The 12,909-nt window shown below is 47.3% G+C and overlaps 1 protein-coding gene across 1 annotated transcript; it reads right to left on the reverse strand.

Moving 5' to 3' along the window:
• Nucleotides 1–1,190: 1,190 nt before the first annotated feature.
• On the reverse strand, nucleotides 1,191–12,283 carry SPRY3 (sprouty RTK signaling antagonist 3). The gene is made up of 2 exons (XM_033137586.1): nucleotides 12,125–12,283; nucleotides 1,191–2,158 (listed from the first exon to the last, which is right to left on the reverse strand). The coding sequence occupies exon 2, from the start codon at nucleotides 2,109–2,111 to the stop codon at nucleotides 1,203–1,205; it is 909 nt and encodes a 302-aa protein (XP_032993477.1). The 5' UTR covers nucleotides 2,112–2,158; nucleotides 12,125–12,283; the 3' UTR covers nucleotides 1,191–1,202.
• Nucleotides 12,284–12,909: the final 626 nt, after the last annotated feature.

The following is a 12,909-nucleotide window of genomic DNA, read 5'->3' on the forward strand; positions in this document are numbered from 1 at the left end:
AACTCTTTTCCCTTGAGCTTTTTTTTTCTTTTAAACACTCACTGTTTCAAAGAGAAACTGTGTCACGGATGCTAAATTTTAAAATAATGATAATAATAATAATAATATATTTCTTGTACTCCGGCCATCTGACTGGGTTAAGAAGCCTCTGCTCTTGAAGAGGTGGGAGAAAGGATACATCAACCATAGAAGTGACTTTTGCCTGCAGGACACCAGAAATGCCTTGCAGTTTAAGATCAGCCAAAGGAATCACTTCTGGCTTTAGACTCACAGTGTCTGTCCATGCTATCTGGTACCAGATAAGCTTAGGAGGAAATGAAGATTGAAGGCTTGCTTTGTTTTAGGCTAGCAAGACCCTTTAAACTACCCCTTTATTCCTACAGGGAAAGATGATTCCAACTTTTGCCACCCCCTACAAAATGTAAAGAGGTTTTACCCTAAATTGGTGAACCTTTCCCCAATCCTTCCTTCCCTCCTTTTAAAAAAGACACATAAGCTTTTGGGCTTTCTCCTCCTCTTAGGGAGGCCATCAACCCTCAACAGCTTTGCATCTCCCCAGCCAGGAACTGCTGAAGGTGCCCATCCCACACTTGGCCCAGCTACCTTGCATTTGCTACAGTTTTTGCTAGCCTCTCCCCCATCTGCAAATTGTGCGTGGCAGAAGGAGCAGGATACAAGCCAAAGGGATGGGTACCAGAAGTGAAAAAATAATGGGGTTTTGTTTGTTTGTTTGTTTGTTTGTTTGTTTGTACAATAGACTGTTTCTCAGGCTATCATAGTGCTTGGGTGCAATACCCTTTTCTTTTCTGGTTTTTGGTTTTCTTTAACCCACCACAGGAGAGCAACTCATAAGGCATTCTGGAGGTCAGAATCCTGAGCCATCCTATAGCAAAACTACTCCCTCCACCCACACACCACCACCAACCATGCTGATTTAGTGCATGCCTCAGCTTCCCATTCTACTTATCCAATGTTGAGGACACATTAAAAGCCCTAGAGCCTAATCCTGCTCACAGGGACAATTTATATCTATCATGGAACAAGCTCCAAAGGGAGCTTGCATAGCTGGCTGGCTATTCCATCATTGCTTTGTTCCCAAGCTGTAAGATTCCAGCAGGGGAAGCCGAAAGAAGAACACAATGATGAAGAACAGCCGGGTGTTTTCCCCCCTCCCCCCCTCCCTGCCCACTTCCTGTGGGAAGTCATACTGGCTTGTCCAAAGTCTTGGGGAGAGTGGCTCCACTAGATGTGGAGGAGATCTTCCTGCAGACAGTATTGGTGTGGTTCTGGCAGCGACAACCAGGCCGCTTAAAGGCATCGTAGCCCCGCTGGCAAAGTTTGAGGCACCCCAAGGTGGGAAAGTAACAGCACAGGCAGGGCATGAGCAAGGAGAGAAAACTCATGGCAGCCCAGCGGGCACAGCAGGATCCCGGGCCACAAGAGCAGGGGTCATCGGCACAGGTGTCCTCATCATCTGAGGAGCAGTGGTAGAAAATGCCCTTGACACAGCAGAGGCAAGTCCCATAGTCAATGAGGTTCTCTGGTGAGCAGAGGCAGCGCTTGTTGCAAAGCCAGCAAGAAGGCAAGCTGCGTGTTGCCATGCAGCGGGCACACTTGCAGTGGCCGCATTCTTCGCAGATGAAGAGGTGGCCAGCATGGAGGACACGAGACTTCTCAGATGTCCCCTTCTGCAGCTCCTCAGGCTTTGGGTTGCCTACTTGGGGCTGCGTCCGGACGAGTGAGTGCCCAGAGTGCGACGGTGTGATGCTGCTGAGTAGCCTCTGCTCTGAGGCTGTGGTGCTGTGGGAGATGGAGCTGGCAGTGCTGGAATGGCTCAGAGGCTGCTGGAGGGGTGGCTGGCCAGGTTGAAGGTCCTGGAAGGTGGTGGGCACCAGGCGTTCCTGAGCCACCTCCTGCTTGTCGGCTGCTTGTGACTGGGGTGTAGAAGGGGTGGAGGGAGCTTGCTTGGAGGAGGCAGGCCTCTCCACGTAGTCATTGGTGGCACGGATGGCACAAATCTGGTCGATGGAAAGGACCTGCTGGAAATCCTCAGGCACTGAAGCCATGGTGTCTTCAGAGCTGCGCTCAGTGGTGCTGGCCGAAAAGGGCATTCTGGGGAAGGACGAAGGCTCCAGTCAGTAGGGAACATCAGAAGGTCCTGCAGGAGAAGGAACAAAAAGCAAAGCAAATAAAATAAAATAAAAGTCCACCCCACTGTTAAATCAGAACAGTAAAAGACCAACTGAGACATTTTGTTGGAGCAGAGGAGAAATTGAGACCTCTATGCTCTGGCAGCCTTTCTCAACTTTTGGTCCCCAAATGTTGTTGGACTGTCACATGGAAGATGGAGCAAGCTTGTTTTCTCCTGCTCTGAAGATAGGACCTGAACCAATGGATTCAAGTTACAAGAGATTCCGACTAAACATCAGGGAGAACTTTCTGACAGTAAGAGCTGTTTGAATGGACTTCTCAAGGAGGTTGTAGACTCTCCTACATTGAAGGTTTTAAAGCAGAGGTTGGATGTTCATCTATCAGGGATGCTTTAGCTGGGATTCCTACATTGCAGGAGACTGGACTAGATGACGATTGGGGGCCCTTCCGACTCTACAATTAATTCTATGATTCATCCCTGACCACTGCTCCTGCTAGCTAGGTATGGTAAGAGTCACAGTCCAACCACATTTGGCAGCCCAACATTGAGGAAGGCTGTGTCAGGCTGATAGTCTTGGATCAGGAACTTTTAGGGAGGGAGGGGAAGGACACGCATCTCTTGCAGTGGGCTGGAACCTCCACTTAAAAAAACAGCAAGGCACAGCTGGTACTCATGAAGAAATATTGGCCAGAGCAGCCATACTTGTTGTGCCTATTAACACACATCAGGCAATTTGTTTTTTTTAAGCATTGCTATCACAGAATGTTGGGAGCCTCTGGAAAGCTTGTGGCTTAAAATTGCAACCATCCCTTTCAGGCAAGGTGGCACCTGGCTTGTACAAGGCATCTGATCTGAAAAGCAATACGATTCCCTGATTCATCTGCTACTTCAGGCAGAGTGGGACTGGGTACCCTTTCCTTTACATGCCCATACAGCAGGTATGGGGAACTTTGGGCCCTCCAGATGCTGCAGAACTGCAACTCCTAACAGCCACAGTCAGCATGGCCAATGACCAGGGATGATGAGAGTTGCAGTCCAGTAGCATCTGGAGGCTCCTCATTACAGCCACAGAGTAATGCCAACCTTCTCAACAGTGTAGGAGACCCAGCCCATATCCCCACCACCATTTGATTCAGATTGATCCTTTCCAGTGAAAATCTGGCAAAGTGGGGGGGGAGTTGCCCGCACCCCCATCTGCAATATCTCAACAACCCATTTGCAAACCAAGGCCATGCTAGAAGTGCCCTACAATCCCCAGAAGACAGGGAGGGGGAGGGAGATTGAGAAAAGGTTATTCAGTATGGGGCAATAGACAGCTACTGAAACTAGGGTCCAGAACACCAAGGCTAGGAATAGAAGAAAAATATAAATTTGGTTCATTTTTAATGCAAGCCCACCTAAAAGCCACACTTTTGGAAGTGATACTGGAACTGAAATGCAGCTATCCTTCAAAATTAACACTTCTCTAAATTTTGCACAGCAGTTCTCAGACCAAATGCACACATTAAGGGACAGTGTGCATAATAATGCAAGTACTGGTAACAATATAATACAACAACACAATATTAGGATATATGGCTTGCAAAAATGTGAGCAGCTGGCAAAATTACATATAAAAGTGTTATATTTAGAGAGAGAGAGAGAGAGACTGTGGATGAATTTTCAGGACTTTTAAAAAGAATGTCATAAGTTCATGCAGAAATTTGGAGAACTGAGCTTATGACTGGGAAAATAAGAAATGAATAGAGTCATCCATCCCTACCCTAGGCTCTCAGGAGCCATGACAAAATCATTGTAGGGGGCTATTTATGGTTTAATCCAAAAAGTCCCAAACTAGCTATTCTTCCCTGCAATTTTGGGAGTCTCTCCCTCCTTACAGGAGGGGACTGGTCTGTTTTCTCCATTTTTAAGGTCAGCAAACTAGTCTCTATATAGGAAAGTGAGTCAATGAAGCCAGAGAAGCTGGTAACAAATGCTGCCTGAGCAGGATGAAATGAGGAAAAGAGCAGTGGGAAGATTGATTTTTGTTAGCCAGGTCGACCTTGAAGAAGAGTGAAGATCAAGAGCCATCTTCCTTTGATTGCTAAAAGCCAGCACTACTTTGGGTGTTCCTCCTGCCAAAGGGAAAAAAACAAAACAGCTAGCCCAGATTCATTTAAAACAAAGTTGAGCTTCCAGGCAAGGCAAGATGAACTTGGAAAGAGTTGTAGGATTAGGTGGGGGGAGTGGGGGTGGCAGGTGTGAAGAGAAGAGGAACCAGAGCTTTCTTTGAATCAGGCCCATGTGTCATAATGTGTCTTCAGCAACTGAGCATGTGCAGAAGGCTTCCTTTTTTTACCAGAGTAAACACAGGAACCTTAAATATACAATACGGGAGAGGAAATTGTAATGACTTCCAGATTTACCATACATTTAAAGCACATGGCTTCTCCTAAATAATCCTGGGGACTGTAGTTTGTTAAGGGTGCTGGGATTGTAACTCTGTAAACTACAGCTTCCAATATTCTTTGGTGAAGCCAGGTGCTTCAAATGTGCTCTAAATGTATGGTGTGCAGGTAAACATGCCCAAAAAGTTTGGAAGCCAGAGTACACAACTCAAAATCACCCAGGAGGCTCATTGTCTGCTAAGTGAAGGGTGCTACCTCACCAACAACATCTGCTTTATGTTTTCAGCTCAGCATTTTCTTTGCAACACATTCTCCATTAGGCAGCCAACATCAGGGGTCAGCATTATTGGGTATCCATCAAAGCCTACTCACACAATTCCCAGGGCCTCCTGGCTTCTGCTCCTTGTGGTTTCTGCCTGTTCACTCCCTTTTGCCAAACAAGCAAGCAGTGGGAAGAGCAAAGAGTGCATACCTTGGTTCACTCCTGCTGGAAAATGGTACAATCGCTGACCACACAGAGTGGCAACAAGTGGATAATAGCATCTATGTTGAGGTGTGAACTCAGAGAGGGGGAACCCACTGCAACGGACCATTTTCTTTAACAGCATACTGTATTTTCTTTCCCTACATTCAATCTTTCTACACCCTCATTTCTCCCCTCCCCTTTTCTTCTTTTCCTTCTTCTTCTCCATTTCCGTTCCTTTCACACACACGCAACGCCCGCCCCCCTTCTCATGCTCACCAAGTTTGGCAGGCAAAGAGCACAAGGCTTTCACTCTTCAAGAAATTCATGGCAGTAAAGCCCCTGGATGCAGCTGGGTGATACAGCATGGCTGGCTGGCTGCAAGAGGCTGAGAAAAGCAATACCAGCTCCATCATCCACCTCTAAATCCAGGGGGGAGGAGATGCCATGATGTGAGTTTCCTGGAAGACAGTTGAGTTGTAAATATTTCCTATGCAAATTGAGGCAGTTTGCTTCGCGGGGGAGGGGATTCTGATGGCCTGCAGTGTGATCTAATTTAGCATACTTTTATTTTACTTGTATTTAGGAAACCAGAGTTTAAAACTTTGAAGTTGCCAAGCTTGCCTAATATTGCAATTGGCACCCATTAATTGTTGCTTATGAACATGTGAAATGGAAACTTTTATATGGAAAAACAGTGCACTGGGAAATTTTCTGCTGTGTACCACTGAATACAGCAACATTGTCTCGTTCCCCATACCCATTATACATTACTGTTCAGGAAAGAGCTGCAAGCAGTCAGTATGTTTCTCCGTTGGACTATGAACAGACAAAGAGAGAGTACTCTGCTGAAGTACACCCCCATTCTGGATGGTGGTGGAAGCATCTCAGTGCCTCCTCAACCTGGTACCCTCCAGATGTTTTGGATTACCACTCCCATTGTCCTTAACCATTGATCAGGCTGGCTCTGGCCAATGAGGGATGTAGTCCAACAATATCTGGAGGGCATCCAGGTTGAGGAAAGTTTTGCTAATGCATAGAAGCTAAAACAGGCATTGCACAGAGGGCAAGGTCCTCCTTGTGCAATGGAAAAGGGTTATCTCTCTCCATATGCATATTGGGGAATTTGCATGGCTTTGTTCCTGCTTGCAAAACCCAGCATGTTTTTACCTATTCCTCCAATGGAGGATTTACCCCACTGTCACAATGCTGACATGGACCTTTTCTTAAATCAGCTTCTCATGCAAGATTAAAAATCTACATTGACTACTACAGAGTGCATACTATTTCTTTTCTGTACTCTGCCTCATGTTGACAAGCTGCATTAAGTACTGCTATCTGGCAGAGAGAGGGGAGAAAGAGGCACATGTAAACTCTTGTGTGAAGACTGCAAATCCAATACCCTCTTACCTGGGAGTCAGTGCCCTCTATGGTACTTCAGAGAAGGCATGTATAGGACTGTATGGTTGGCATGAGATGCAATCCAGCAGAAAGGCACAGTGAAGAGGAAGCTAAGCTAAATGGGTAGCTAAACTAAGCCTTGCCTCTGGCACGAGTTTGGATCAAGTGCTTCAGAGAGTGAGTTGGTGCAGTGGTTAGAGTTTTAGTCTAGGACCTGAGAGACCAGAGTTCAAATCCTCATTCAATCATGAAGCCCACTGGGTGACATTGGGCCAGCCACTGTTCTCTCAGCTTACCTCACAGGGTTGTTGGGAAGGAGGGAGAACCATGTATGCTGCCTTGAACGCCTTAGAGGAAAGGTGGGATATAAATGTAACAACCAAAACCATCACATTGAAATGAGCTTGGAGCAATACAGGCCAGCAAGGCCAGGCTTCCTTGACTTGGAACCTCACAGCACCTATTCTGGGCCAGAAGTGCAATGCTTGATCTGGTTGACAACCAATCTCATCAACCAGGAACACACACCCCACCCCCCCCACACACACAAAAAGCTGTCTTGCTATATAGATGTTTGCTATATAAATCTCCCATTCATCTGGGTTGGTCAGACATATCACTAACTCTCCAACTAGCCTACCTTACAAGGCAATTGCAGGGATGATTTTTTTTTTAAAGCTGAAAAGCTGTTTGTTGGGCATGGGTTCAGTGCCACAACTTTGAAGCAATATGCACTATTCTGTAGTCCTGCAAATTTACACTGCACAATTTGAAACTTTGAACAGGATGCACAGACAGGACTCATCAGATTGGGTAGCCTGAGAACTTCATTTTTTTGTTAAGCAACGAAACACACGGTGCTTCTGGTCCTTAAGACCACTAAGGGAAGTTTGAATGCACAATGCCAGCTTCTCTCAGCATAGAATTTCAGCCACCGATGTGCAGGTGGCCCAGCTGAGTGGTGGAGACCATGCTTTTCACACAGCAGGTACCTGGTTCCACCCCCCAACATCTCCAGATAGGGAATGGGAAGGTCTTCAAAGCCACTGCCCATCAGCGAAGATGATACTGAACTAGATGGATCAATGGTCTGGCTCTGTATAAGGCAACACCTTAAATTTCCAGAAGTACAACCTTTCCATAAAAGCTATTATTCACATGCTAGCCTAATTGAGCCCAAATTTTGACCGGACAACCTTTAGGACCCAGCAAGATTCTCCAGCACCAAACAGGATTGATGGAGGGAGGGGAGGGAGGGAGAAGATGAAGAAGAGAGAAAAGAGGATTGAATGACAATAAATTGTTTGCCATTCCGGATGCGATGAATCCAATCCAGCCGGCAGGAGGGACTGAAATAGATACTGCAGTGAAGGGAAAAGGGGAGAGAGGCAGAGAGGGTGAATAGAAAGGAGTTGGCAGCCGCAGCAGCTGAGTGGGGAAGCCACACTACAGAGCAAGCCATTGAAAAAGGATGGCAAAGCAGCGCCTGACAGACAAGAGGAGCTAATGACCCCCTTCGCTCTTCAAGGCAAATCACACACCTCTGCCAACCAGCTATCATGATTCCCCAACACCAAAGTGATGAAGCAAGGTGGAAAGCAAGTTTAAGTGTGGCCCTCCCAATTTACAAAAAAGGCCTCGCTTGAGCCATGACTCAACTCGGGGACCTATTTCCTCCTTTGCCACCCCACAGAGCACCTGGACACAAGAAGAAGAAGAAGAAGAAAGTGTGTCTGACTGTACCCCCCATCATTTATTGTGATGCCCAGCCCAACACACCCACAAGATATTGCACAGAAGGGCACACAGCATGCAGTTTCATGTGCAGCCTTGATTTTTACACTGGAGCAGCCATTTCATATGCTATCCAAATACTGTCCAGCAGAGATGATTTGTTGGCTGGGCTGCAATTTTGATTTAGCCCTAGGTTAGAGTTACTCAGCCTAATGTTAGTCCCCACAGATCTATGGGGCAGCTGGAAACTGGCAATTCATTGTTCCTACACAGATCAGGAGAAGGGGAGAGAAAGTGATCCCCCCCCCGTTAATCCCAAAACTAAAATAATCCAGGGAACTATTTAGCCCATCCCAATTTTTCATGAAGACTACTGTTACCTGGTTACCTTATCATTAGAAACAATTGAATAAGCAGGTGATCTGCTATGCCAGTGGAAGAGTTGGTCCAAGAAGAAGATACAAACTTTTGATTTACACAAAATGCTACTATTCAGGCAGAATTGATAAGCAGTTCCCCCCCTGAAACAGGGAAATTGACATGGATTTGAGTGTGAGTATTCAGATACAGACAGGTTGGAGCCTGCACATAAAGCATTTCCTTCCATTCAAGCACACAAGCCACATGCATGCACATATATAATTGTTCTCCTTATTCAACTCTGTTCAACAAGATAACCCTGGTTTATCGCAGGAGCATCTTTTCAAGCAGCAACTTGGTCCCATCCAGGAGGGTGTGGCCTAATTAAAAAAGAATTTGGATTTTTTAAAACAATACTGATCTCTTGTGTGGGATGGATGCCTGTGTAGCACAGGGCTAAAGAATGCTAGCAGCAGCTTCGAAAGTCCTCAATGAAATCCTTGCCTCAGTCACAAACTCACAAGTGCTGCAATCTTATCACAAAAGCAGGTCCCAGTGAACATAGGAAAACTTACTCCTGGGCTCACCTGCACTGAAGGTTCTTTGGAACCACCACATCCCAGCCTCAGCCCCCCCCACCTGCCATAGGGAGTAATGTACTTGCCTACTTTGCAAGGCTGTTGCAAGGATTTCTCAGTGCCATGCCTGCAAAGCAATTTTAGCACCTGCAATATGCAATATAAATGCTATGTTATTAAAGCATTATTAATGGGCAGCAACTCCATCAAGCTGCTGTAATGGCAAAGGAGTTAAGGAGTAAAGGGTCTTTCAGTAAATGGAATCCTTTTGGCTAGCTAGAAATAACCAGCCAACCTACCACCTCACCCCAATTAAGGAGGCATGCCAATTTCCTTGCTTAATTTCTTTTATTATTTTTCAACACAGCCCTCACCCATTATCCAGGTATGTTACTGCTAACAAGTCCCCCTTTGCCTCAAAAAGCATTCTTGCATCCTTTCATCGCCACCCTTGATGGCTCAATCCCTCTCCTCCCCCAGCCCCAATACTGAATCTCTCCCTCCAGTCCATCAGCCCCCTTTCAGGTTTTGCTTCCCAGCTGCCTGTAAAAGTTAGGAACACAGGAGGATGCCTTTTACAACTGGCCCACCTGGCAAGCAGCAGCACTGCCTGAAGATGCTGGGTACTGAATATGGGGCATTCTGCATTCAAAGCATGTGCTCTGCTATTGAATGAGTTCAGCCCTTTCCCTAAATGAGTTCATGATCTCCTTAAAAAAAAAAAAAAGCAAGGAAAGCCCCACATCTACACCTTTTACCAGATCTCATGTCACTTGCTCCAACTGACAACTATAATCAGGTATGCTGTTTGATATCATGCATCTCCAACCCTAATTATCCCTCAAATCCTATTTTAGCTACAATGGACATAATAAACATCACACACCTGTCTTCCCCTGCCTCCCCCCAAAAACCCGTTCTCCCTTCTCTGGCGCATCTAACACTTCCCCAAGTTCATGTTTTCTGGATATGAACCCTCCATCACTCCTGCAAATAATTTAAAAAGGCAGCATTGCTGACCAGACCAAGGAGCCCCTAGTTCAAACATTCCCTTTCCAGCAGTTGCTAGCCAACACAGCTTGAAGGCTTTTAAGCTTCTAAGAGGCAAGGACCCTTCCATTTGTGGTTTGCCTCAATCATTTGATTTTCAGAGGTATACTGCCTCTGAACTTGGAGGTTTCACCTAGCTACCACAGTGAATAGCTGTGGAGACTTCTATCACCCATGACTTTGCCCAACCCTTTAACACATGCACACACATATATAAATGGTTATTTTTGAGCACTTGGACCAAAGGTGAATCTGCCAAACTAATCTGGGGGAAATGAAGTCATGGCGAAGACTATTATTAGGGGAGCAAGGATTTTGTCATGCAATATAAAGCAGTTTGGGGTTGAAGGTAGGTAGAGATCAACTGCCCCATTTGCTGCAGGTCTGCAAGCATTTTCAACTCCTAATATTTACCCAACAATAAGTGAACCTGAACAATAGAGGGGGTGAACCCTCTGGCAGGGGGCGGTATTTTGCTAAACACTTCTTTTTAGCCTCAGTGTTCCTACCTGTGAAATAGGAGCACTAAACCAGATCCTGGTGCACATTGTACAATTCTGTGTTAACCCACCCCAATGGTAACTCAGATGTAGATTAGCAACGTGTGAATCATGGGTGCAGGAGATAAATTGCTTCCCCACACACCGTTTGCGTTTGGCTCCCCCACAGCTCTCCCACCCCCTTGTCACAATTTTGTAGCCACCTCTGGTTGGTGGACCTCAGTAGTCTAACAAAAATACATTAGTAGATCCCACAATCTTGAAGTCTCATCAACTCCATACTCTTTCTAAATATACCTTAATATACTGTGGTGGAGAGGGGCGGGGAAATGAACAGGATAGGCAGTTCCCAAGCCCCATTAAGCCGAACAAGCAGGAGTCCCCCCCCCCCAACCAGCACATTTTGGCTTACCGAAGTGAAGCAATACACATTTACCCACTAAAGGGGGGGTGCATAGGGCCCTTGCGTCCAGAGTCTGAAATTACCTACCACTGCCCCCCCCCTAGGTTAATGGATTATTAATTAACTAATTATTAATCGTGTTAACGTTATCAATCATTTTATCCCGGGAGGGAACCGAGCCCCTCCAGTCGAGAGAAGCCGCTTTTCTAAAAGTGGCAGATCTGCGGGGCACGTCAGGTTGGTTCCATCAGATAAGAAGAAGCTCTTTCAAGACAGCACTCTATTGCCGACCCCTGCATCAAACAGCGACCCCGCCCAGCACAACGAATAGACCGTCCACAGATAGATACAAGCAACTCTACCCTGAGACGAGGTAACACAAATCAAGGTCGCCTTCCCCCCACCCCGCATTCACAAAGATATCCCTTCCAACAACTGAAATATCTTCTCACGTCTTTACTGGCTAGGTAGCCTCCTGCCTCGTCCCATTCCATCCCCGCCAGGCCCCCCCTCAAAGCGTGCCCAGGGCGATCCCCCAGGCCAGGCAGGAAGAAACGATCCGGCGGCTGCCCGATTATGGGTCAGAGCGCCGTCGAGTCCCGCCTAGGCAGGAGCCCGGCGCCACGCTGCTGCCTTAAGCAACTCTTCGCTTCGGGAAGCTGCTGCTGCTGCTGCTACTGCCGCCGCCGTTTCCTGAAGAGACAAGAGAGGAACACCCGCCGCTCCCCCAACAGCAAAGCTGATGGACCTGAACTGGGGCCACGACTGCCAACCAGCGCGACCCACGCTAGCCCCACAGCCCCTGCTCAACCTTCCTGACGAGGAACTCTATTGAACGCGAAAACTCGCGCGTCAGACAAGAAGAGAAAAGCGACGCTCCCTCCCAACACCTGGAGGAGCGCGGAGCATCCCTCGCCACCACCATCACCCCGTGTAAAAAGCAGGACCTCTCCGTAGCGCAGGTGCTGGGGGTAAGAAAGAGATCGCAAGTTGCGCCGGCACTCCCTTGGTACCGATAAACCCTTCAGAGTATGACGCGGAAGAAGGTTGGACGGCTCCATCCATCCATCCATCCATCCCTTCCGCGGGCGCTCACCTCGACTAGGATTCAAGAGCTGTTATCAGAAGCGCTCCCGCGGATTCCATCCAAGGGACGCCCTGGGGAGAAGCCGCGTCCGTGGTTTTAAGTACAGTCGCCGGGAGAGCGACCGGAGCCGTTCCGGATGAAACAAGGCAAGAACCCTCCTTCGGGGCGGGGCGAGTCTCCGAAGGGGCGGCACTGGTTACAGCGCGTGGAGCTGTTTTTGTGAATGTAGCCGCTCTAGCCTGCGCGCTTGTGAATGGAGGGAGCAGGAGGGGGCGGGGCGGGTTTTTAGCTCCTCCCCCTGTTCTCCCCCTCCCCACCTTCCCTGCTCTTCCTTTCCCGTAGCTCTTAATGCTACCCAAGTGGCGTCATCCAATTGAAATGGAATCGGCCCATTAGACGTCCCTAAAGAGATCTCGCTGCTGCTCGCCCGCTGATTCCAACCAGCCTTGCAGCAGAGAGTGAAAGAGAGGCGGTGGAGGAAGCAGTTTCAAGAGCTCAAACCGCCCTCTCTACAACTCCGAAATCCAGAAGCTCTAAGATCCAATGTTCAATTTTGGAACATAGCAAGTTTTTTTTTTTAAGGAGAGCTTGCCTCTGAGCATGTAAAGAGTCCCTCTCCCGAGTCATTAAAACTAATCTGAGTGGTTGAGGGAAAGGCTTCTAGGATGTCTTTTTTTAAAAAAGAGAAAAGAGAAATTCCGTCAACACTCCGCCTATCCTTAGAACTTGAATTCTCAAAAGGCATTTTATTAGAAGTTATCCCAGTTTTCTAGGAAGTTAGGCACTCACACCCT

This window comes from Lacerta agilis, chromosome Z (assembly GCF_009819535.1).
Source record: "Lacerta agilis isolate rLacAgi1 chromosome Z, rLacAgi1.pri, whole genome shotgun sequence".
In the NCBI taxonomy this organism is placed as follows: Eukaryota; Metazoa; Chordata; class Lepidosauria; order Squamata; family Lacertidae; genus Lacerta; species Lacerta agilis.